A 25512-nucleotide genomic window follows, 5' to 3' on the forward strand; every position below is an offset into this window, starting at 1 on the left:
GGCGTGCTTACAACCTAACCTGCCTCAATGCACAGTATAATTGTCTTTTTCCCTGCTTACTCTGCCTGAACTTGATCTCAAAGCAGTCACACTAATCAATCACAAAATCTCTTACCCAAGTACACTGTTATTTTGAATGTGTGTATAACATGATCTTTGGCTTGAACTGTTTTTCAGATGTGTTGCTTTAATAAGCAGTAGACTAAGCTAACCAGCAGACTGGTCTGAAGTTCCAAAAAGTGGTGATCAGGTCAACCATATAATCAAGTTAGCCTTAGCTCTGCTGCAGTGTATCAGAGAACTTCTTGCAACTTCAAACAGCACAAAGATGTGACCCAACAGACTGGCTGAATTTCTTGGGTTTCCTTTTCTCCGTGGGAAGCACGCCGAGTCACACTGAACCGCTTTTGCACGGCATGTCACATAAACCAAATGCTCATTGGCAGTGACATCTTGCATATGCATCCTGCGGTCCAACAGTTACTGCTTACACTTTTTTTTTTTGGTGCACCCCTACGAAAAACAACAACAAAAACCAAGACACACAGACGTTTGTTTAAAAAAACACCATTTTTTTTACTGTAAGCACTGGTAAGGAACACAATATAGTGAAACAGTAGACCACCTTCCCCGCAGGGCCGTCTGTAGGCACCTGTGGCACGTTTGAAAAGTGCGCGCCGTGAAAGTAATCTCTGCACATATAAAGAGATTTTACAGTTTTAAAACTGATTTGTATTTGTATTTAAGACAATGCTGTTGATGTTTTCTAAGGACAGCTCAAAAATAATACTAAGAGGAAGAGAGAATAGGAAGACCTGCCTGATGCTTTAGGAACAGTCTCTTTCCTGACTTGTAAAAACAAAAAGAAATTAGGAGGAGCGGGATATGAACCCCCGTTGGAAACAGTCTTATATATAAGTCAGTGAAATTAAATGCTTATTTCACATTGCTCAGCATGGTAATTTCTGTTCTTTCACCTTTTAGATCAGATCATAAAACTCTGGTCTGCTTACTTCAGAGTCCCACAGTCCAGCAGTACAGCACCACGGGACCAGATTCAGTGCACTGAAGCAGTCGATTGCCCTGACTGACTCCAAAAGGTGTTAAGGGATGAATTTGACATTCAGAGTGACAAAGTTATTGCCAGCTTTGGTAAAGACGTTAAAGAGAAAAACGTTTGTTCAGCACCTTCATTTCTTACTAAACTAGAGAAAAGATGAAAATTAAAACCAATTCAAAACATGAAAACCCATGTACATTAAAATTCAAGCTATTACAGATCTTTTTAGTTCAAGCCCTTCTGTCATCAGAAACAGTAAATTATACAATGGCAAGTAGAAGTCCAACATTTTAGGGCCGCTTTTCCACCACATCCCATTTAACCTTTTGACTCCACTTTAATCAACACACAAACTGGAGTTAACATGCAACGAACCACCATTAGACCTAGTCCTGCTTTCAGTCACTCCATGGTGAATACCTCCTTCACTCACGCTGATATAAATTCTTCGCTCAGAGGGAAGAGCCAGCCAACTGCCCAATTGTCTGGGACTTCAAAGGATCCTGCAAGGTATCCACAGGAAAATGCTGTGCTAACTTGGACCAGGAATTGCATTAAGAATGGAATATTCCTAGTGACTATAAGGAGTTTGTCCCAGACAGGAATATCTGTAAACATAGTAAGAAGTCAGAGAAGATATCTTGTGTGAAGAAAGGGGAAAAAAGAGCTGACATGGAGCAAAAGAGAAAACCCAAGAGAGCAGTGGGAATCACTGAACAAGTTTAGCAGTGGAAATGTGCACCAAAAGGATGTGGATACTTGAAAGCAAGTGGAAGTCTAACAAGGACATTTCACAGAGTTCTAGTCAGTGAAACACTGAAGCATTTTTGGTCCAATAAGATGCACACAAATCCTAAGTATAAAGTGCTCTCACAGTGATGTGACTAGTTAGGATTCTGCTTAAAAATATAGCTTCCAACCACAGAGCTCCTTATGCCACAGATATTTTCACTTGGACACTGAAACTAGTATTTGGAAGCTCTGAAAATAGTTTTGCTTCATATACTCTTTAAAGAATAAAGTTAGAAAGAGTGAAAAGTATGAAATTTGGTGCCCAGCGAACAGTCCAGAAGAGAGAAACTCCATTCAACTCTGAAATTACAATTTTACATTATTTTACTATTTGCTGTGTGCAAAGGAGCCAGTTCACTACAGAGCCCCAGATTCTTTCAGCCACTGGACGTAACTGGTGACCTGAAGGAATCCACAATCCACACAACCCAACACCAGACTGAGTTGCAATCATTTTGTGAGCTGAAGGAATAGCTTCACTTATAACCTTGAAGATCTTGATGGCATAACTCAGTTCCTCTCGTCACTGGAATGTTTCCTGCTGCACTAAGAACACAGCGCTTCAGATGTACTGTTCTTCATCTCTTCCGTTCATGAGCAGCGACCACTTGTCCCCTTCCTCCTCAAAAAAGCCATTATGTCTGGGCAGCTTGTCTGAAGTCAAGGAAGAGAGAGACACTTGACTAATCTGATCCCAGGGAGCTGGTCTGGATGAATCCCTCCTCCTATCATCCATTCCAATGTGAACACTGATTTGGGAAGGAGTAAGTGGCTTCATGCGGCCTTGAGCTTGTGCCTCATAACTTTCTGTGTCTGGCTTCTTATAACTAAGGGGAGAGAAAAAAGACATTTTGTACCAAGAGGTCAACGTGTGGAAGTGACTTTGGCATTACAATAAATCAGAAACTTCTGATAACCTGATTGCTACCTGCGCTTTAATGGCTAAGAGCAGTGGTCACAAGGCATTACGACAGTTCAAACAGTAAATGAGAAGGTCTCTCAAAATGAGGTTTTTCTTCAAGACCGTGATCTCATTGAGCATTCACAGGATCAGAATCATGATGCAGTAACAGACTTCCTACATTAGTTGACACTACACTGTACGCTACAGAAGACCCAAGCTACAGTACAAATATTTGAAGGTTTGGACTAATTTTAGAAACTCTAAAAATTCTGATTTTAAAAAGATGCTTGTTCACAAAGCTCTTAAAAGTAGGTCCATTGCAACTGCACCCAAAAAATGTAGAATATAAAGTTAATAGAACTTGAAAAATCTTGTTATATTTCAAAAAGTCATTCACTTCCAATAAAATAAAAGTAGGATGCTTTCACCAGTTGCAAAGGTCAAAAGAATAAATGTATTTTGCTTCTCTTTTTCTCCTTGGCTAAATTAAAAAGACTAAATAATAAAAACAGGTGCAAGTCTTTCAAAAAACCATTTACTGCTACTTTATGGAGAACTCCCACTTGAATTATTTGTTCAGTTGATATTCACAACAAGAACAGCACCGATCATTACCTCCCTTGGTACTGAACTTGGTTCACAATCTCCAACACAGCTGCCCTTGTGGCATCCACTCACTATTTTAGCTGATAATTAAAGAACACTCAATATAGTCTTAGTCCCGGTGTGTTCACGATAGTGACATCCATCTCTTTTGGAGCCAAGAATTAGACAGAACATCCCCATGCTAAAGGGCTGTCAAGTGTTTTTAGGTATACAAAGCCCAAACTACTGTCTCGTTTGAGTGCCAGCAGCAGCGCTGCCGACAGCTCCCCAGTTGCTCAGTGTAAGCCAACTTGCCATTTCAGCTGCAGGGAGGACAGCACGACGGACACAGAGGAAGCTGCCATTGCAGCTGATCCCATCCAAGGCTGAAGCACCAGGCCAACGGGCATGAACATGCCTAGAAAAAGAGCATACGGACGTCAGCCAGGGCAGCCTGTCCCAGTGCAAACATTTCTGTCCCTGCATATCACAGAACAGAGCAACGTGACTTACTGAGACCTCTAGAAACACAAATAGATAAACATGTATTTACTTACTTAGTTTTAAATACGTCCCTTCAGTTGCAAGGGACGGTCTTTGCACAGATTCAGCTACAAGACTGCAGCCACAAGGTAAGACTACTTGTCCCTTCTGCACATATGAAAAAAAGCAAAAGCAATAGAAAGACAAAGCAACAGGCCAGGCAAATGAGGGAGAACTTACTGACAAAGAAAAAGAGAAAGAGAACTGCTGAAAGTAAGTTTTAAGTAGGAATTTGGAGCATGAGAAGATGTCTGACAGAAGCAGAGAGAATCTAAATAGTACGAGAAAAAACGTGCAGTCCAGGCTGAATAGAAGAGGAAGCACCAAGAAATGGGATGATCTCTCTCATTAGAGCTGGTTTAGAATTTACTAAAACTGATCCCCAAGTACTGCTATGTAAAATAAGAGCTTTTTTTTTTTATTTTAACATACAAGAATTCATTAATGAAAACTTAAAATTTGGAGAATATAGACTTCTACCAGCATTAATATAAATGCACATAGATATTTTGTCCTCCCTCTGCCAACGTTTAGATGCTTCAGGAACCTCTCTTCAGCTGCTAGAGCAGGAAATCCTGCAAGAGGCACCACAGAGCTCAACTGTGCTGCTGTCTTCCTCAGGCTGAGCTCCAGCAGTCACCCACCTGCTGCTATTGGTATTCCAAGCAGATTATAAATTAAGGCAAGAATCAGATTGATCCGTATCCTTCGTACTGTTCTCTTTGATAAGTGAATACTGGCAACGACATCTAGCAAGTTGTTCTGCAAGACAGAAAAGCATTGAAAGGTTTCCACATGCTTTCTTCAGAACACCGAACTAAAAAGAAGAGCAACAAAGTGATGAAAGAAGACAGGTCAAAACTGTAGTGCTCACTCGGATAAGAACAACATCTGCTGCTTCAATGGCAACATCAGTGCCTGTTCCAATCGCAATTCCGATGTCGGCCCTGGCTAGTGCAGGGGAATCATTGACTCCATCACCAACCATTGCAACCTTCCTCCTCTCATTTTGGAGCTCCTGGACCTTTGCAACCTTGTGAGAAGGAAGAACTTCAGCGAATACTTTTTTGATCCCAACCTACGTACGAAGAAAGAAACACATGCTTGTTGGTGATATTCTTCATGCCAAAAGGAAAAGCAATCAAAGGAAGATCCCCCAAACTAATTCTGGTCCAAGGCAACACTTGCAAGCGGCAAGGAAAGCCGACGAGCAACATGCCTTTGGTGTAAGAAAGGGATTGATTACAGTCCTCTTCATCAACACTGCAGAGAGGCTGACAAACCATGTGCTGCCCTTGGCATCGTGCCTCATAGGGTTCCTGAAGCTCTACTGCCCTGGCAAGTACGGGTTTGATGGCTAAAACAGACAGTTTTCAGCTAATCATGCTGCTTGACGGATATGCACCAATAAAAGTTTTAGGGAAACGCACATAAAAGTCGTATACAATCAGGCACTTACACTAGGGAAAACACAAATGTTAACATAAATATGCAGGTCTCAGGGAAACTGAAAATAAAGCAGATGGCTGGGTAAGTTTACCCATCCACACCTCCACTAACCTGGAGGTGCTTAACCAATACGTTAGTGCTGCAGGTGAAGAACAGAGGTGGGTGTATTAAAGAGGGCTGTGATAACACCCCTGGTCAGGCTGCCTCATCAGGTAGAGATCAGCTTTTCACTACAAGAGGTAGAAGTCAGCTTTTCACCTTCCAAAATGTAACATTTTAAAAGTGGCTCCCCATTTTTCCATTGGAAAGGAAAGAAGTGACAAAATTTCAGTGAAAATGTAAGTTGGCACAGACTAAGCTCGTTTGAAAATTTCACCTGAGTGCCCGGAGCCGTAAATCAAAGTGTTTCTGAAAAACTTCTTCCTTTAACAAAGGAAGGTGGGGTGGGAAAGCACTTTAAAACAACTGAATGCAAAAGGTGAAAGAGTGAATTAAAATAAGATCCCAACTTCCAAATCCCAACTTCCCTTACTGGGGACAGCACTGGACCTTAAAGGCACTTTCCTTCATCAGTAACGAAACGTGACTGCCCTTCAGTGGAGGGAAGCAGGAGGCTTCAGTTCAGCAATGGACTAGTTACTGCAAGGAACTCTGTGCCCCTGGAGAAGTACTGAATGCTTCTCTTTACTGAGATCCTAATGCAGTCACTGGGCTTTACTATGCCATACGACTTCACCTGATTTTCAGTCCAGCTCAACAGAAGTTAATCTTTCTTTAACACATCCATGGAAACTCTGATTGCTTACTCCCAATCCACTGGGATAAGCAGATCCTTGGAAGCCCATCACACGTTTTTTTAAACGCAAAAAGGTACCTGAGTAGCGATGGCTTTTGCAGTTTTTCTGTTGTCTCCTGTTATCAGCACCACGTCTATTCCCATGTTTTTCAGCGTGTGCACAGCAAGGGCTGCCTCCTGCTTGACAGTGTCTGCTATCGCAATCATTCCACACAGGGTACCTTCACAAAGAAGCATCCTGCGTTAAAAACAGCTGTGGGAAGCAAAGGGGCAACAAAAGAATAGGACTTTCCCTCCATCACACCGCGGTGGCTCATAAAGCAACATTTTCTGAGCAATATCGGCTTTCACAAGCCTGAACTCCCCCATCTGAAGTTTTCTAAGCTACGGTCCCTTTCTTACACACACTTACATACACACCCCTCTAATTTATCTGTTCAAAACCTAACAATAAATTCCTTTGATAAAACTCTTGGACCAGGAAGAAGGGGAAAAGAAGCGGGTAGCTTTTAAACATGCCTGACTCATTGGTTTTATGGTATGGACAAATATGATTGTGGGCCAGAGAGAGTTTTGTGCCCAGGTCACATGCTGAAGCTATTCTTCCAGGATGCAGAGTATGTGTTTTTATATCCCCTAATCTTTCAGGGTTGGATCTCTACTGCAATTAATTACTTCTCTACAGGAACGTTGTGCCTATCTTCCAACACATCGACTGAAAGGTATATCCGTGTTTTCTGCACATGGCTTACAAAAATCCCATGCTGTTTTATCACTGCGTGTTACCTTTTCAAAAGCAAGGCCTTAAGAAGGTTTTAGTCCCCAGTTCCTCTGGTCACTATCACTACCAATAATAGGAACTCCAAGTGTACATCAGGGTCCTGATTTGCAGCATTTGATTTTGCTGGACCCTGATGGAGCCCCAGCAGAGACATGCAAAGGCCTCTGAAAATTACTCTGTGGGCACATCAAGATTATATATTCACTAATCAAATCAGAGGCCCCAAATCAAGACCACAGGTACACTGGCAATCTATCACCATTACAGCAGCCTCTCGTGTTAAGGTACTGTCTAGGATCCCTTTCTGTGTAGCACAAAACAGAAGCCCTCTGGAAAATCTCATTTAGTCTAATCTAGTGTTTCTTTTATACTTGAACAATCTAACGAACTGCCACGTTTATTCATGAAGTATTTTGAAATCAGTAAAACAACGGGTCAACCTGAAATCCTTAAGTGATGTAAAGTCAGGGTGGGCAGGGTGGGACATCAGTTTGTGGCTGCATACCCTGCACCAGCACTGCTTTTTGGAAGCAGGAGGTTCAGAAATGAATATTTAAATTAAAAATTACCCAACAAGATCTTTAAACACTGAAAGTAATAATTATTATTTATAACATTATAAGTTATTGTAATATTATAATATCACAATTGTATTATTATATATATAGTATATATATTGTATTATTATATAAATACTGAAAATAATAAGTAGTAGTAGTTTCTTGACACTAAGTTACCAATGAATTGGTTCCCTTTGTTTTTATCCCTTCCACAGTAGAACCATTTGACATTTATTAAGTCTCTTCAAAGAACAGCAGTTACCATCTATAGCCACTAATACGGCAGTCTGTCCTTTGGTTTCGTGGTCTGTCATTGCATCATTTACATCATTCGCAATGTGCAAGCCATTGCGTCGCATCCACTCACGATTTCCAATCAGTACCGAGTACACATGGGAAGCTGATGGACCTTTGTGGGGAGAGAAAAGAAAAATGAGAAATTTACAAAAACGAGACATGCCAGAGACATTATGTTTGAGAACGACAGTTTCAAGCTGCATTAGCATTGAAACACTCTGCAGAGGTTTTGTGTGTGTCTTTGACTGGGAATGGCCACATCAAAGACACTTCATCTGGGGGCTTATCAAATTAAATGAGGCTTATTTGAAGTGCTGCTGTCATGGCCAAACCCAAATGCATAGCCACTACCTGACGACAGCCTCATAAAACTCTTCTCCTTCAAGACTCACTTCTGAGCCCGTTTATACACAGAACTGCGTCATGAACTTAATGGAAGTATTTGCACATATTTGCCTTTGTGAGTTCGCATTGTTTTTCTGGATAAGTGCAGTGCGCACACTTCCTAAATGTCACGCCACATTGTTCTCACAACTAACAACTTCTTTCAAATATAAAGGCTATTTTTGGTAACAAAAAAAGTAGTTTTGTTCTAACAAACAATGAAACAGTATGGAGAGCACTTCATTAAGAAGTCAATCCAACTTCACAAAAGCCATCTGAAGCAAGAGAGAAGACATTACATCAACACCATTCACAAATGGCACAGTTCTGATGATTACACTTCTTATTTTATTTAATTCTTCTAATAGCTTTCTCAAAAAGGTCAGAAGAGACACAGTCTTCAGAGAACTGACGAGCTTCTTAAGGAAGGCTTTCAATATGTATTCTTTCTCTCGTACAATAACAAAGATCAAAGTGCCTTTCACAGAGCCTGAAACAAAAATAAATGTATTGGCTAAATCAAAAACATCAGGCACTGCAACTTTTATTGCGCATCTGCTGAATGTTTTTGTTGTGTTTTCGTTTTAATTAAGTGCCTTGAGAGATATTGAAACAGAAAACAAAAGGTCCAAGTTATTACAGAACTAAAAAGTAGGACATAAATGTAGCAATAAGATAACGTATGTTAAAGGTAATTGCCCCAAGTGAGATCATGCTAATTGTCAAACTTTGCTCTCTGCTGGACCATTCTTCTGTCCAAAAGGGACCTTGCTGACTATGGCTTATTGCCTATGTATTGTACAGACTTTTGGAGTACTCAGCACTGTAGCATCTAGATCCTTAATTAGGTTTCTGAACTCCAGAGCAATTGAGAGTAGGGGGAGAAGAGAGTTTGAATTTTCATTAGGGTGTATTTTTGTCCCTCGTGTTCTTTGTCTTTCTCTCCATCTTTCTGCTGTTTCTAGTCTGGCAGGATTCATTAGCCCTTGCATTGCAACCAGCAGTCCCTTTGGGGGCAGACGTACCTTCTGATTCAGAGAGCGCGATCAGTGTGTTATCTTCCAGAGGAACGCTGCTGTCCCCACTCCTGTTAGCGACCGGCTCACCCAGACCCTCCTCGGCCATGCCCAGGATGGCCTCAACACCGCCAACTTTACAGCTGATGCCACAGCCTGGGACTGCCTGGAAGTTGGTGCAGTACCCCAGGCTCTGAGTGCCAAGCTCCTGCAGATGTAAGCAGAGTTCACCGTCAGTACCGTGTGGTACAAATATTAGACAACTCCCACCAAAAAGAGACTTTATTCTTCCTCTTGACAAAGACTTAAAGCAGCATAGAGCATCAGTAATGCAGAAATTAAAACAAGGATGTTCTAGATGTGCTGGGGTTTTCAAAGGCAAAGAAGTTACAGTTTGGTTCATGACCTCAGCCAAGACTAGGAACTAAAAAAAAATACTACAACAAGCCATACAGCCTCTGGAAAGAGGCAACTTCTAGTTAGCTTCACAGACAAGTGGCTGTGTGGCATTAGCCCTTATGCATATACACACACACATATAAGGACAGTGAAAACCTGCATCTAATTCCTGTGATCTGCTGATCTGGTGGATGATTCTACTAGGGAAACTTTTTTTTTTTTTGTGGAGTGAAGGAGAAGCCAGTGAGTACCTTCAAGATGAGAAAATGGATTACCAGGACCCTATGGGTGGTTTTTTTTTCCCATTCTTTTTGCAATTCATTAATTTACAACCAAGTTATTCTGGCTTATCACTTGAAATCAGAACTATGTGTACCTTTCAGTGACCTCATTACAATGCCAAGATGATAAGGCACATGGTAAGAATACCTTCAAGCAGTATAGCATTTGAATTCATATAACCATAAGCCAGTAATAATTGGTGCATGTGACAATGACAGAAGTATCAAGGAAACTAAGACAAATTTGGAAACAGAAAATGTTTTATATAAAAGAGGCAACTGAATCGCTACCTACACTCTTTTTTTCCTTCTAAATTTACATGTTAACTTCTAAATTTCACCACTGAAAGATCTATCATTAGTAAGTTTCAGATTCATCAACTAATGACAAGAAGCCCAGTGACTTTTCTTAGCAGCAAGAAGTTGGTTATTTTTAAAGCAGGTTTCCTACGCTGGTTTCTATTTGTGCCTTCATTCTTCCTGAAATACTTGATGAACACATGCGATATGTAAGTGACCTCTAAGGATCACGTGTGAAAACGTGAGTAATCTATTAATTCATTTGTGAGATTCACACGTATCACAGGATAGTATTCACGTTTATTTTAAAGCTTTTTGCTTAATCTATTCAGATAAGCAAGTGACTAATAGAAGTGACTACTACCATCAGGTAATATGTGAAATGTCACCACATATTTGCTTCATGATGCTATTTTAAACATAAGCATTCTTCCTGCATATATTCTATAATCCTTTTTTTTTCCTGTTATTTCTGGGAAAACGTCATAAGATCTTGCTTGAGGACTCCATAGAATTACCAGAAAACCAAAGCTTAGAATATGCCTTCTAGGTATCATCCAGAGTAAGATGCACCATCGTAAAATGCGCCAGCTTTTCAGCCTATTACTTTTCAGGGAGGCCTGTCCCTCTGGAACTTGCTCATTTCACACAACATCGCTGCATTCACGTAGATCCCTTCAAGCCTGAGGTGAAACAGAAAGGCTAAGTACCTCTTTGCAGTATTTAGTGACTGCCACTCCTAAAGGATGCTCACTGCTGGCTTCTGCAGTGCCAACCACCGCCAGGACCTTCTTCAGAGAGAGTACAGCTGTGTCTCCCAGCAGAAGTACCCTCATCACTTTAGGAACTCCACAAGTGATGGTCCCAGTTTTATCAAACATCACAGTCTTGATCTGCAAGAAAGAAACCACAGTTATCATCTAAGCTGTGTGATCATAGGGATGCTTGCATGCTTTAGGCACATAAATGCAGGACAGAGATCAATAATCAGTTTACTGTAACCAAACCAAGATGAATAAACCTACAAAAGCCAGGAATTCCTGTACTGTGAACTGTCTGTGCAATAGGACTCCTTATGCCTTCTTATTCATTGCCCATATAGCTGCTGTATCGTGCTGTACCTGTATCAGGATCTCAGACAACACAGTCACTGCAGGACTTGTCTGTGTGTACGTATTCCCATGCAGGATTCATGTAATGGCACCTTACCCACTTTTACCATGAGGTATGCAATACTAGGAGGGCTTTTTACCACTGCTGTTCCAAATGATTAACAATAGCATTTAGGAAAGAGGATTCAAAGTTGTTTGGAGATAGAGCAGGTGGGAGAGAATTCAAGAAACTGCAACAAATTCAAGAAACAATGATCTAACCAAAGCCAACCTCACCAAATTCAACAATCACTTGTTAGCCAGACCTGTGGGTCTTGAGGAATCCACAAAGAACCAAGAAACACAGTCCCACATACACTGAAACCCAAAGCTAAAGTCAATTCTAATCTTGAAAAATAAACACGGGACAGAGAAACACACAAACCAAAACCCTTAAAGGCAGCACTATTTCCATTCTCAGCTATTCCAACCCATCAACCCTGCAGAATCCAACAGGTCACCTAATTTGCCAAGCCCTGACCCAACTTTTCTCTGTAATCCAAAAGTTAAAAACAAAACAATACAAGCTAACACTAATTAGAAGTATTTTTCCTGTGTTTTTTCTTTTGTAGTTGTTGTTTCATTTTGTTGTTGCTTTTGTATTTGTTGCTTTTTTGTTTTATTTTGCAGAGCCTCATAAAGAGCCTTCTAGCCTTTCCTACCATGTCCAGTAAAACAATAATTATTATCAGTCTGATTAACTTATTCTTACTATCCTTTTCACTTAAAATATTCTGTTTATGTCCAATCTAGTCTCCCATAGCATAGTTTAAACTAATCTTCTTTTTACTGGCATTGGACATGTCAAATCCTTCTTTCTCCTCCTCCTCCTTTCATCAGTTTTCTGCCTTTGAAAGGATTTTTCTGCCTCCCCTCCATCTTTTTTTTTCATTTTAAACTAAAACAACTTCAGATCATTACACTTTTCTCTTACATCTTACATTTTAAACCACGATCACGAACAAAATACACATTTCACAGCAGCCCTCTGAGAAAATAAGAAAAGTGCTGGGATATCAGGCTTTCACGGATGAGAATGCAAAAACCAGAGACCTCTCAAGGCCGTGCAGAACATTAGCAGCCTCACAGGCATTAGACGGCAAAAACTGTTGGCTCTCAACACATTGCTGTGACTACTTTGAATTGTGGAGAAAGGAGGTCAAGGTCATCATCTTTACCCTCATGATCAGCTGCCAATGGTAAAAAAAAATAAAATAAGAAGTGAAAATGCTGCAGTCTTTCTCTGGATCAACGGGATTTCCTGCAAAATTGTATTTTATGTTGCAACAGCTGGGTAAGCTACAGAAAGTACAAATGAACTATTAACCTTGTGTGCCATTTCCAGGGGTTTTCCACCTTTGATGAGAATACCGTTCTGCGCAGCAACTCCTGTGCCCACCATCACAGCCGTTGGGGTAGCCAAGCCTAAAGAACAGGGGCATGCAATGCTCAGCACAGTGATTGAGGTTTGAAACGCAAACCGCAGTATCAGTTCAGCTTTTGTAGCGTGTTTGTTCTGATTCTGCAAGAGAGAGGGGAAAAAAAAGAGGTGCATGTTTGCTGATAGAAGGTAACACAAGTGCAGTCAATCATATCCAGTTCAAAAAAAACCCACACATTTACCCAGAAACCTCCAGCAGAGGAAAGCAATCTATTATTGTTACTGTAATGGTAGAGAAACTTCAGTATTATGAATTGTTTGTGGCATTATTTTGTGGCTTTCTTGCTGCTCAAGCACACATATGCTTCAGGACTTTCTGTCGGACACCACCTATTTAAGCAATACAGCAGAATTACCCCTCACGTTAAGGGGTCTGACAGAGTGACCCTGCTCTCAGGCTCCTGGACAACTGTAACTTCCTGGCGTTCCCTTCATAATCTACCAAAGCCGAACCCTACTTCCAGGTGCACGGATCGCCACAGTTGCTGAGCACAGCAATACACATCCTAAAGATAAGAGAAGCTCTCCTTCCTTCTAAAGCCAAGCCCACTATCTGCCATGGAACAGGATGTCCAACAAAATATCAAGCATAACAGGAATGACTCAGCGCCTTTCAATACAGTTATAGATAATGCTTAACGTTTAATCCAGAAGGATTAAATAATTTCAGTTTATAAGAACCCCACACAGAAACAAGGGCTAAAAGCACAGGTATATTTATACCCGCAAATATATTTTAATGAGTTTAATTATCTACTCCATGTAGAAAACACCACACTGTACAAAGACATTTGCCATGTTACAACATCAAACCCTGCACACACAGAAGGTATATTAATTTCATTGGGAGATTTCACTAACAACAAAATCCAACTCTTAACGAAATTACTTACAGGAAAATATTTCTGAATGATATCAAATTTTATAAAACCAATTGTGATCCATACTATCAAAGTCACTGTAGAAATAATGATGATAAATGGAACAAAATATCCACTAAACCTATCTGCCAGTTGCTGGATAGGTGCCTACAAAAAGAAAAAGAGATATTTGCATGTTTATGATCAAAACACAAATATGCAGAATTCATGAAAATAATAGTCTTTATCTGATTCTTTTTTTGAAGTCTGGAAAAACACAGTTTGCTGAATGTGTAAATATGTCAAAATAAAGAATTTTTTTTTCTTATTTAATCAAAATCTGTGAATAAGGCTTACTTTCTACTACTTTTACCTTTGACATTTGAGCTTCTTCCACCAATTTCACAATCTGTGCTAGGGTGGTATCGTTACCAACATGGGTTGCGTTAACAAGAACTGAGCCATGCGCATTTATAGAACCAGCGATCACTGTGCTCCCAGGCTTTTTAGTGACTGGCATGGCTTCCCCTGGAAAGAAACAGTAAGAATAAATGTGCCAGACCAGTGCAAACACCTCTAATGACAGTGAACTTACCCATTAGCACACAGCACATTGCATGCTAGCAAAATCAGCACGCTGAATAATGACATGAAATCACATCTTGTCTGTCTTCTGAAGATATGTATAAGTGGTGTCATACTTCTGTAAACCTTTTTCTGGGTTTATTTTTGCAGCAAGTGCCTAAGCAGACATCTCTGGCTCTTCCTTTTCAGCCTGCCTGAGATCTAGGGCTCTCATTCTCCGACCTTCAGAAACATAATCCCCAGGCTACAAACACCAGTGCTCTGTCTTTCCATCGCACACAGTACAGATGCCTGCATCCTGATATTTGAGTGGGCCCTGGTATAAATCTACAGTCTCTACTCCCAGATTTTCCAAAAATAGGCCATGGTTTCTCATGCCTTCACTGGAACTTTGAGACAGGTGGGAGGAGAAGCAATCTTTCTGAGGATCTTGGCTAAGAAATGCATCACAAAATAAACAGCCAAAGGGGACAGGGCCACTGTGAGAGAAGATAGTTAATTTTGGGGCACCCAAAACGCAGGTTATTAAGGTAACAGAAAAGATTTCGGATAAATTTTCTCTGTATATTATGTTTATGAAAAACAGTCATTTGGCACCAGCAGAGGTTAAAAAAAAGCACAACCTGCGGACTGTGAACAGGAAGACCCAGTACAGCTCCTCAAACCACAGAATGTGGAACAACATTGTACAACAAACAGATGGTTCAGCCACCTCTGTTTTCTGTGATTCTGCTTAGCAAACGGGTCAGAAACTAGATCTTATGCTTCATTCTTTCCTTTCCTCAACCAAAAAAAAAAATTAGCACTACTATCCCAGCAGGTAAAGTCAGCATCAGCCATCTCATTCCTTTCTCAGCTTTTTAATAAATCACTTCATTACTGAAGGAATTTGGCAAGGCTTTATTTGATTAATTGGACAATAACCAGTTTAATCTTCAAAAGCACAACAAAGTTGATCAGTCCTCTAACAAATCCAGCCTGCTGCCTGAAACACACTACACTGCTTGGTGCGGTAATCACCAGCAACTGTAGAAGCTGGGGGTGGATGGAAATCCTACACCTTTCCCCAGAACAAAAGAGCCCGAACACCTGGATTATGACAATCCCTCTTTGCCATTTTGCTCTGAACCTCTGAGCTACAACTTGTCCTGACCTTTTGTCAGACCAATAATGGAGGAAGAAGTGTAAGGTTCCTTAGTCCTAACCCTCCAGTATGCCATCCCTCAAAAGGGCCAGGAACAAATTGATCTTAAAAGGAACTGCTACAAATTTCTCCAACTGAAATTTTGTACAGCCATAGGAGTTTAGACATTCTGTCTTCACTTCTTCTACCCTCGATTTTCAACGACTAGAAAAGTTATCTCTGTGGCAAAGCTCCTATTCTCACATTGTCTCTCCAAGAATCTCTAGAAAACCTTTATTTTCTGTTCTTAAGGTAAGTGATAAGGACTGGTTCTCCTAAAATTAAGGGCGTCCCTCCTCCCCAGGCAAAGGAAATACATAACTACATCAAGCAAGCCAATGACAATGTAAAAGTTACAGATCCTTTAAGTTATTTATAAGAATTACACAATCAAACAAATCCTTATTATATTAACAAAATGAAATGAAAATTTCAGAAACTGTGAATAAGTCCTGTGACCCTTAATGAGCCCCACGTCATGAGGTTTGCTTTCTCTCTCCTTGCTCACTTGGCAGTCCCTGTTGGAAGCCCTGTCTGATGTCCACACATATACACCCCAGTATTTCAGCTGTACGTCTCCACTGCCCTTTAGAAGTTCTGAAAAGGTACCATCTCTACAAATATATTCCTGGGGAAACTGCCAACATATCTCTGTAATAATAACAATAGTGTTTAGCCTCCATCCATCCCATCAACACATCAGTAAAAGTCACCAAACTGAGCTGAGATGCTTTTTTTTTTTGTTTGGTTGGCTTTGTTTGGTTGGTTTTTGTTTTTGAGGGTGCATGTAGACACAGGATTTAGATTCAAGCTCACAACGCACAGGCACAGAGTTCATTAAGCTGGGAAGCTATTAAGACAACACCTTTTGTTTTGGGGCTGTTTTCTTTTCTTGTAAGAAAATGTTACAGAAGATTTCACATCCCTGCATAAGTTTAAGGGAAATTACCAGTAATGAGAGACTCATCTGCCATAGAACTGCCTTCAATGACCTTTCCATCCACAGGGAACTTTCCACCAGGAACAACTTTTACAATATCACCCCTTTGAACCAGTTCAACAGCTACTTGCTCCTCCCTGCAAAAGATCCAAGTAGAACAGACAGATCATTTAGGCCAACAGCTCCAAAAGAATAATGCTTCCACATTAACTCATCAAGCCTAGGCTGAGTTTTTTTGGTCATGAATACCTGATGATAGAGTGATCAGGTCCAAGAGTCACCACAGTGGCTTCCGTGGCTTGAAGAGATATAAGTTTAGCAAGAGCTTCTGAGGTCTTACTCTAAGAAACAAAGATATATGGTTAAGACATACTGAGATATATAAATGTTGATGCCTACTGAATATGATGATACACAAACTCTAAATGACCATAGTACCATAAATATCAGAAACATCTGACTCCAAATTAATCCGAATAGTTTTATTCTATTCTCATTATAAATTCGCAGTATTTTGTGTGAAGATGAGTTACCTTTGCTATGTGTTCAAGCCATCTCCCAAGGGCAATGAATACAAACAGCATTGGAGGAGTGTCAAAGAAAGTGACAGGACTTTTCTCTGCCTTTTCAATGATGGCCACCATCAGGATCACACAGGAATACACATAAGCAATCGTTGTGGCCAGTACGATGAGCACATCCATATTGGCCGTCTTGTGCTTCAGTGATTTGTAAGCTTGTAAGTAAAAATACCATCCACCAAGAAACTGTTGGCGTAAGTGTGGACAAACTCATATTAAGATCACAGCAGTGAAAGCAAGGAGCACATAATACCCCCTATAACAGAATTATGAACATGCAGTAGGTAAGGGAAGGGATTGCTGTCCCATGTGAGCTTTATATTGATGCAACTTCAGTAGAGTCATCTACTTGGAGGTTGATTCCCTTGTCATCCTCTCACTCGCCCTTCCTTACTCCCTAAACAACTCTACCAGCTAAATACCACCCTCTTGTTAGAAATGCAAAATAAACAAAGCACAGAAGTTGAAGGGATTTACCTGTAGTTCCCCAAACAGTTTGCAACCAATCAGGTATTTATTTGGTTTAACATTACTTTCCCCTCTTAGAAATGCAACTGGCAAAACCGTGGCAGGAGTAAGCGCTGTGAGCAATTACAGAATTGACATTTTGCAGAAAAGTCCCGCTTAATTCTATATAGGTGGTACAGAGAAGAGTGAAGGTATAATCCGTTAAACCCTTCCAGTCTCCTCTCTTTATCAGATCAGATTATGTAAATGGCAGATGAATAAAAAGCAAACCCTGAGGAAATACTCTGGACATACCTGAACAAAAGTGCACAGGACAAAGAAGAGAAGATTTAATATAGATAATCCAGGAATGAGATTCTGTTCCAGCACCATAGACCCATGGTGTCCGCCGTCAGGTATTAGCATATAAATCATTAGGATTAAGACAGGGATACCAAACACTAGGCTGCACAAGAAAGACTTCCTCCACCTGAAAAGTAGAAGCTGTAAATCCCCGGTCATGGCACACCCCACAGTACCCAGGCCAAACACCATGATGACAGTGCAGAGCAAGGGTATTAGTGCTGTACAAACACACAGCTTTGGGATATTTGGGAAAGATCCAACACTTCAGGACAATTTCAGTGTCTCCTACATATTTAAATGTAGAGAGCTTTATCTGTTAAGAACTGAGGCTAATCAAAGTAATGAAAGTATCTGAACCGAATAGCAAATCATAAAATTAAATATGCTTTATACAAGGATAAGCTAAATTAACTGGGGAAAGTAAGGATGGTGAATTACAAGAGATGATCTACATGCACTCATTACTGAGAGAGGAAGAGAAATACTTACTGCTGTATTTCTTTTTTATGATCCAAGTTATGTGCATTTGGAACTCTTCTAGACACAGAAGCATGAAAGCCAATTTCCTTTTTATTAAAAGGGGAGGGAAGATGAGTTAGCTTTGATTAAACTAACTATATTACTCATAACATACTTAAATGACACTACTTTTAGAAGAAATGTCAGAAAAGGACACTGTTCCATATTTAATAAATGCCATTTTCTTATTTATTTTCAGATCCTGACAACGTGAAATCATATATCAGCCAGTACTCAAAACATGGACTATAAAGGACTTTTGTTATCTATACACAGAAAAAAAATCATAATACAGTAAGTATCCTGGTTTCTTAAGCACAGGCATCTCCCATTGCTGGAATTCTGCTGCCCTCCTCTTCAAAGGTATTTTACGCACTTTCCTCCCCACTGGCATCAGAGAGAGAAAACACCACAAAGGAAGGGAAAAATGTATACAAGTCTCTGGGCCAGTAAACCTTGCTAGCATGGATGCATTAGAACGAGTCCAGAGGAGGGCCATGACATGATCAGAGGGCTGGAGCACCTCTCCTATGAAGACAGACTGAGGGAGTTGGGATTGTTCAGCCTGGAGAAGAGAAGGCTCCAGGGAGACCTCATTGCGGCCTTCCGGTGCCCGAAGGGGGCCTACAGGAGAGATAGGAAGGACTCTGTCAGGGAGTGTAGCGAGACGATGAGGGGGAATGGCTCTGAACTAAAAAAGCGCAGATTTAGATTAGACATTAGGAAGAAATTCTTCACTCAGAGGGTGGTGAGGCCCTGGCACAGGCTGCCCAGAGCAGCTGTGGAAGCCCCATCCCTGGAGGTGTTCAAGCCCAGGCTGGATGGGGCTTTGGGCAACCTGGTCTGGTGGGAGGTGTCCCTACACATGGCAGGGGTTGGAACTAGGTGATCTTTAAGGTCCCTTCCAACACAAATCACATAAAAGTAAACTTAATAGCTGCATTATTAGATGCTCCTGTAGCAAGATGTACTTCACAGAACTACTCTACCAGCCTGAACAGTCTACTACTTACACGTTAACCACTGCTGCCACATCAGCTATACAGACAAAGAGCTTTTTCTGAACAAGTACTCTTAAGTATATGAGAGGAAGACAGTCTCTGCTGTTCTCCTGACTACTTTCTGTGTGTGGCTCATACAAGTTCTCTTCTCTTCTGCCAAAGCAAAAGAAAAAGCTTTGTCGGCACCTGAGCCATGATAACGGCAGATTTTATGATCTCTGCGGTTACTGATAAGCCAGGATTTTTTTCCTTTAGAGGCTGTATCACATCCTGTTTTGATTTAAGCAGTTTCTCTCTGAATTAATACGGGAATAAATGCCAGCGCATACAGAGATGTTTAATACTCGTGGTATGAACACAGTTTAGCTCCCTGCTGTTACAAAACTCCTTTTACAGTCTCTTCCAGTGACAAGAGAAAGTAGTAGTTTCTTCTGAAGTAACACTGGAAATTGTTGATTCCACAGACAGAACAGCCAGAATGGATATATAGGCACTTTTACCAGACAGAGGTTTTAAAAGTTTGGGGTTTTTGTAATTTTTGGGGGGTGTTTTTAGAGCAACAGCCTGGGATGCTGTGTAATTCTGTGAAGCACAGCAGCTTCACCACATAGGCAAGACCATACACATACGGCAAACACCATACATTATCTGCAAAAGTCTGTGACACTCCCCAAATACCAGCTGTTTTATTTTTTTTAATTTCACCTTATAATTGTTCTTTTTTTTTTTTTCTCTCTAAAGCCTACCTACCTCAATTATTTTTATAATGTCTCGAGGTCCTGTAATTTCAGGATCAAACTGGATGTGAGCTTTGCAAGTAGCAAGTGCAACTGAGGCGTAGAATATGCCATTTGTTCTCATAAGTTTGGATTCAATGTTGTGAACACAAGAAGCACAAGTCATCCCTGTAATCTGAAGAAAACACAATTTTAGGTACATTTAGCAGCGTTTGAAATGAAAAGCAGCCTCTTCTCACTGTCAGTGTTAAGAAGGACCAGTCAATTAGCTTTAGCATTGTTGATGCAGGTTCAAGGAAGATAATTATTTCTCTTTTCAAGAAAACACTAATGACTGTTCAAACTCTGCTGGTAGTGACCAAAGCCCTCAGCATGAAGACTTTATAAAGCTGTCTTAAAGGAAACAAAGCTGAGAATATAACTGTCCACTTTTATTATAAAATTCTGCAACCAGCTAGCTTACTGAAATTTCCTGGTGGCTTCAGTAAGAAATGCTCCCACTTTCTGATCTATTAGCGTAACTGCAGACTGTTGTTACCTTTCTTACAATAGGTGTATGTCAGAGAATAAAAAGACTTTTGAAGAATCTGTCCTCAGTATGAACAATTTACTAATCTTACCCAAAATTCTCAGGCCTCTACTACAAACCCCCTAACATTCCCATCACGTGTTTGATGATATGTATTTTCTGTTCCATCTGTTTCATTTCCTCTTGCTAAAAAAAAGCCTATTTTATACATACAACTATTACTTTTTTGTTTCAGCGCCTTTGGACAGGTCCTTCTAAGATAACTTGATTTTCTCTTTTCAGCAATTAAGAAAAATCAGTGTCACCTGACAGAACTGACCTGCTGAGGCAACAACTCCTTAAAAAAAAAGGAATTTATAAGGAGCTGCTTCTTCTAAACCTGACATTTCTAAACTGACATACATTTTCAAGCATACATTACTTACAAGAAGCTCCACATTTCCTTCTGTTTCTGCATGATCTTCTATGACAGTTGCCTCAAAACCCAAATTCTGGATCAGCTGTGCTATTTCAAGAGGCTGTATGAACTCTGGCTTGTATTTTATCTCTGCTTTACCTGCCATCAGGGCTACCAACACTGAAACAATTCCTGTAGTGGCAATAATAAAAAAGGTTAGATAACATAGTTCGTTTGTGAGGAAGAAAAATAAAATATTACAGGTGATTTCTGATGTGGGCTGTAACAGCTTAGAGTCTTTTTATATCTAGTGATCTCTCTCTGCCTCCTTCTAGCGTTGTTCCCTGGTCACAGCAGCAAAGATTTTACTGAGATGCAACCATAACACAGTTCCCTTTAGCAATGACAGGAGTTGCAACAGGGACTCTGGAAAAAAGATGAGTCTTGCTATGGTGTAATGAGACAAAAAGAAAAATCATAAGCAATTTCTACACTGTTTGCTACAAGCTCTACCCTGGACCCTCTAAGTTTGGAAAGCCCTAAACAAATTCCACTGCGCAATGTTAGACCTTTTATTTTATTTTTAAACAAATCTAGTCTTAGAATCAAAAAACAAAGCATAAAAATCACAGGCAACAAAAGTGAAGTGCTAGATGTTTCTTGATTTGTATATTGATGCAGTGAGCATCACTGGGAGACTGCATCCATAAGCAAAACCTTCCTCTAAGGCATGCCAACATGAGACTGGGGACACAGGAATCTGTACGAAAAACCTTCCTAAAGCATTGGAGCAAACAATACTATGGCTCATCAGTTCATGTTCCGTACAGTCAGGGCAGAGGTAGCTCTCCAGAATGCAGAGTTTGAACCTAATGAGCCTTGCTGTGCCTCAAGTAATTACCCAGGCACTGGAGCCACACATTTATTTGCACTTGCTTGTGCAAACATATGCTGAAGAACAAGTTTCACATCGCAAATGTGTCAGAGCTCTTGACAGCTCTGGAAGAGATGGATTGCTCTGTAAGGCCCTGCGAGCACAATGAGAACAATGACTCTGTTCTTGTCTTGAGCCTTATTTGAAATGTCCATCATATTACAACAACTTCCTGTTGCAAAACAGTTACGTCCACCGGGTAGGTCCACCAGTGCAGCAGGATAGTTAAACAGTGACATGGTTACATTAGCACTAACAAAGAACGTGAAGTCTACGCAACCTCAAGACGTTCTACCACAGACTGCACAGAATACCTCCTCCAACCACTAGACCCGTTCAGACGCATTACAGGAATGTCACATTTATTACCGTCTTCTTTCTGCAATTTTCGTTCGATGGTAGACACGCATGATGCACAGGTCATGCCAGTGATTTGCAAAAAACACTTCTTGGCTTCACTGGGCTGGTTTGGCCCATCGAGGTGAGGACCCTCCAGAAGAGCATCTGAGACACGATCCTGGCAAGGAGACTCCGGAGCTCGAGGCTGCACCGCGGCATCGCTGGCGTCAGGCCGATGCTTGTGTTCTCCTGTGCCAGTATCTTGAATAAACGCACAATAAAGTGAACAAACACTATTTGAGGCGCGATATGATGACACAAAACTACAAGCAGGCCATATTTATCAGTCATGCAAAGTCTCAGTTGTTTGAAAGGTGATATGGCAATCTTGGTTTCTTCATGGAAATGATACAGATTGCTACTGTGTGTGTAACAACATACACTCACCTGAGCTCCTTACATGACCATGTAACCCTGCACAGCCCCTTTTCCACTTTCAGATGGCAAATGGCTCCCTCCAATTTCAACGCCTAGACCTGACAGCTACCTCTGCTCCATAAAGATCTATTGGGATCTAGAGGGGCCTTATCCAGCACAGAGAACACAGCCCAACCCGACGGTCATTTTGTCCGTGCTGCCTTCTACACAGAGCTCATAGCACTTCATCTCTACCAGGGAAAAGGACAAGTTTCTCAACAGGTTTCTCCTTCTGGAACAATGTTTATAATGCAAGTATTGCAAAATGAGTAGTGGGAGGATTTGCAGCGCTCAGACCTCCACACACACAGGCCCACTGTGATCATCTTTGTTCTTTGCCAGGTTACAACCACCCAATAACTAACTCTTCCAGCTGCACTCACAAACCAGATCTCTCAGGCAGCATATTTGTATAAAGGAGCAAGAGTTGCCTCTGAATGTGTTAAACACAGGGGCTTCCCTCCTTTCCCACAGATAGATCAGGAGCTCTCCTACCAACAAATTACGAAACAAACAAATCAGAATTAAATGTCACATATGGACTCCTCCTCATTTGTAGCTGTTCCATAGGTTCAGAGGGATTGGACCCACAAGAAAAGCTCACAGGACTGGGTATATCGGGATTAAACCAATTCATTCCAGGTAAACTACATCCGTATCTGAGAGGAAATCTGTTCGGAGCTGAAGCAAGTAAATATTGCCACTTTTGAAATTCACCAGAGAGATTACACACCACAGCAACTTCTTAAACATTGAGCACGTGTACAAAGTGTACAAACTGCGCTGCAGCTGACGTGTAAAAGCACTGCCTGCTTCCCACCAAAGCATACATGAAGCACTTACTTTGCTGAAAGCAACGCTTAGGTCTTGGATAAAAATACTGAAGAAATAAAGGATTAGGACACTAAGAAGAGATTTTAACTAAGTAAAAAGTGGTTTTAAATGAAATGTATTTCTTTAGGTTTGTGCTTTTTTTGTATTTTGGAATGTAAATTAAAGCATTCAGCTTGACAGATCTACTTACAGCAGCCTGTAGGAGGCTGGAGTAGTCCACAGGAGGAAACCTACTGCAGAGGGTAGGGGCATCTGCCACTTTGAAGACTTTGTGCCAACTTCCAAGCCTTTAGGTTTCATAATGCAAACTAACTCTTCTACCTCCTAGTGCAGCTTTTTTTAAGAGCTGAAATGAGGTGCTTCACAGCTGAAAGGTCTCTCCATTGCTAAGTGAGATCAGATCAGACCAGTCCCTTAAGAAAGGCAACACCAACACAACATTTTAAGAGTTATCTCCAGAAGAGAGCCTCTACTCAGATAGCTCACGGCCTAGCTTGGCACTCTACCCCCAAAAGAGAAAAACACTGTTACCTGTCAGCAGGGACACATCAAACCCCATATCTTCTACGGCAGCTCTCAACTCCTCTCCATTTGTGACAGCTGGATCATAACGTATGGTCCCAGTCTTGGCAGCTAAAGAAACTGCTATGTGCTGCACACCTTGTCTCTGCGATATTGTCCCTTCTATGGACTGCACACAGGAATTGCAGGTCATACCATCAATCCTAACAACAGCCGTGCACGTCATGTCGTCCAGTGGCTCTCCGGCAAGACCGCATAGCAAAGCAGACGGTGGAGATGCCTGGTTATTTGCTTCTGAATCATTAAGGAGGCACACTTTAAAGTTTCCAGGTGGAAGGGACTCAATAGCTTGCTGCAAAGCTGACAGGGTAATTAAATTTGGGCTGTACTGTACAACGGCACATTTATGCTCCAAAGATACGTTAATACTTTCCACGCCTGGAAGAGAGGATATGTTTCCTTCAATGTTTCTGACACAGGACTTGCAGTGCATGCCTTCTATCTGTACAGCCGCGGTAGCTGTGCTACACATCTTGGCAGCCTGTGGACCCAACCCGCTGCTCTCAAGGCTTGCCGGTGTCTCCTTGGGGTCTGCACTCTGCAGGCGCCCAAGATCAAGCACGCCAAGCTTCAAAGGCGTCGATTTACTCTTAACGGTGCAGTCGTACCCCAGGCTACTGATATGGCTCTTGAGTTCCTCGGGCTGAATGATGTAAGGCTGGTAAGCGATGATTGCCTCCTGGTTAGCGAGCGACACCTTGATTTTTGCCACACCATGCAGCTTCTTCATCTTTCCTTCGATGCTGGTGACGCAGGACTGGCACGTCATGCCTTCTATCCGAAGCTTTATTACCGCTTCTCTCGAGCACGGTAAACTTACAGACGCTGGTGTCAACCTCTCTTCTGCGATGTTAGCGTCAAAGCCCATGTCCTGAATTTCCTGGCAAATCTGTGCAGGGCTTATTTCTGACTGCAGGTACTTTACTAGGGCATTATTCTGTTCAAGGGAGACTTTAATACTCACGATGCCCTTCACCTTGGAAATTCGTCCTTCTACTGACTGCACACAAGACTGGCAAGTCATCCCCAGAACAGTGACTGCAACAGTGCGCTCTTGGGAAGATGGTGAAGGCAGGGTTTCAAAGCTCTCCTCGTAGCCCATGTTGTCAAAAGCAAAATTCTGTTTCATTGTAGGTTCCAGCGCACAGCTAGGAGGGGAATCGGTGTTGGACAAAGCCTAAAGAGAAAAATAAAAATAAAATGTATGTACCTTTATCACTGTAAAAGCAGCAATATTCTTCATAAGCCCTCAAAGCAGTCTACTTCCATTAAAATATTTCACAATGTTAACTTGCACTTGGACTACACTACCAGTTAGCTATGCAGTATGAATCGGGCCTCTGACACTTCTCTTGAGCAGCAATTTTAGAAATATCCACATTCCCAGTCCAATCATTTATAACTTGTACGCTCCTGCTGTGCAGCCCAAGCTCTGCTCTTCGCAGCAGACTGTCACCGGCAC

At 41.2% G+C, this 25512-nt stretch overlaps 1 protein-coding gene across 13 annotated transcripts in view; it reads right to left on the reverse strand.

The window, feature by feature from the left end:
* Nucleotides 1-551: 551 nt before the first annotated feature.
* ATP7B (ATPase copper transporting beta) overlaps nt 552-25512 on the reverse strand; it is a 45979-nt gene continuing 21018 nt past the window's right edge. For all 13 annotated transcript variants that reach the window (XM_080598606.1, XM_080598604.1, XM_080598608.1 and 10 more), the window contains 20 exons: nt 24000-25227; nt 22188-22418; nt 20913-21076; nt 19972-20133; nt 18191-18267; nt 17651-17825; nt 16841-17074; nt 16557-16648; nt 16317-16444; nt 13973-14127; nt 13633-13767; nt 12626-12820; nt 10858-11040; nt 9177-9375; nt 7733-7879; nt 6208-6350; nt 4759-4962; nt 4529-4646; nt 3657-3759; nt 552-2679 (listed from right to left, as the gene is read on the reverse strand). In XM_080598606.1, coding sequence (XP_080454732.1) covers nt 2415-2679; nt 3657-3759; nt 4529-4646; nt 4759-4962; nt 6208-6350; nt 7733-7879; nt 9177-9375; nt 10858-11040; nt 12626-12820; nt 13633-13767; nt 13973-14127; nt 16317-16444; nt 16557-16648; nt 16841-17074; nt 17651-17825; nt 18191-18267; nt 19972-20133; nt 20913-21076; nt 22188-22418; nt 24000-25227 — 4338 coding nt within the window. In that variant the 3' untranslated portion in view covers nt 552-2414. The remainder of the gene's footprint in view (nt 2680-3656; nt 3760-4528; nt 4647-4758; nt 4963-6207; nt 6351-7732; nt 7880-9176; nt 9376-10857; nt 11041-12625; nt 12821-13632; nt 13768-13972; nt 14128-16316; nt 16445-16556; nt 16649-16840; nt 17075-17650; nt 17826-18190; nt 18268-19971; nt 20134-20912; nt 21077-22187; nt 22419-23999; nt 25228-25512) is intronic.

Source organism: Anser brachyrhynchus (genome assembly GCF_964034855.1).
Source record: "Anser brachyrhynchus genome assembly, chromosome: 1".
Classification (NCBI taxonomy): domain Eukaryota; kingdom Metazoa; phylum Chordata; class Aves; order Anseriformes; family Anatidae; genus Anser; species Anser brachyrhynchus.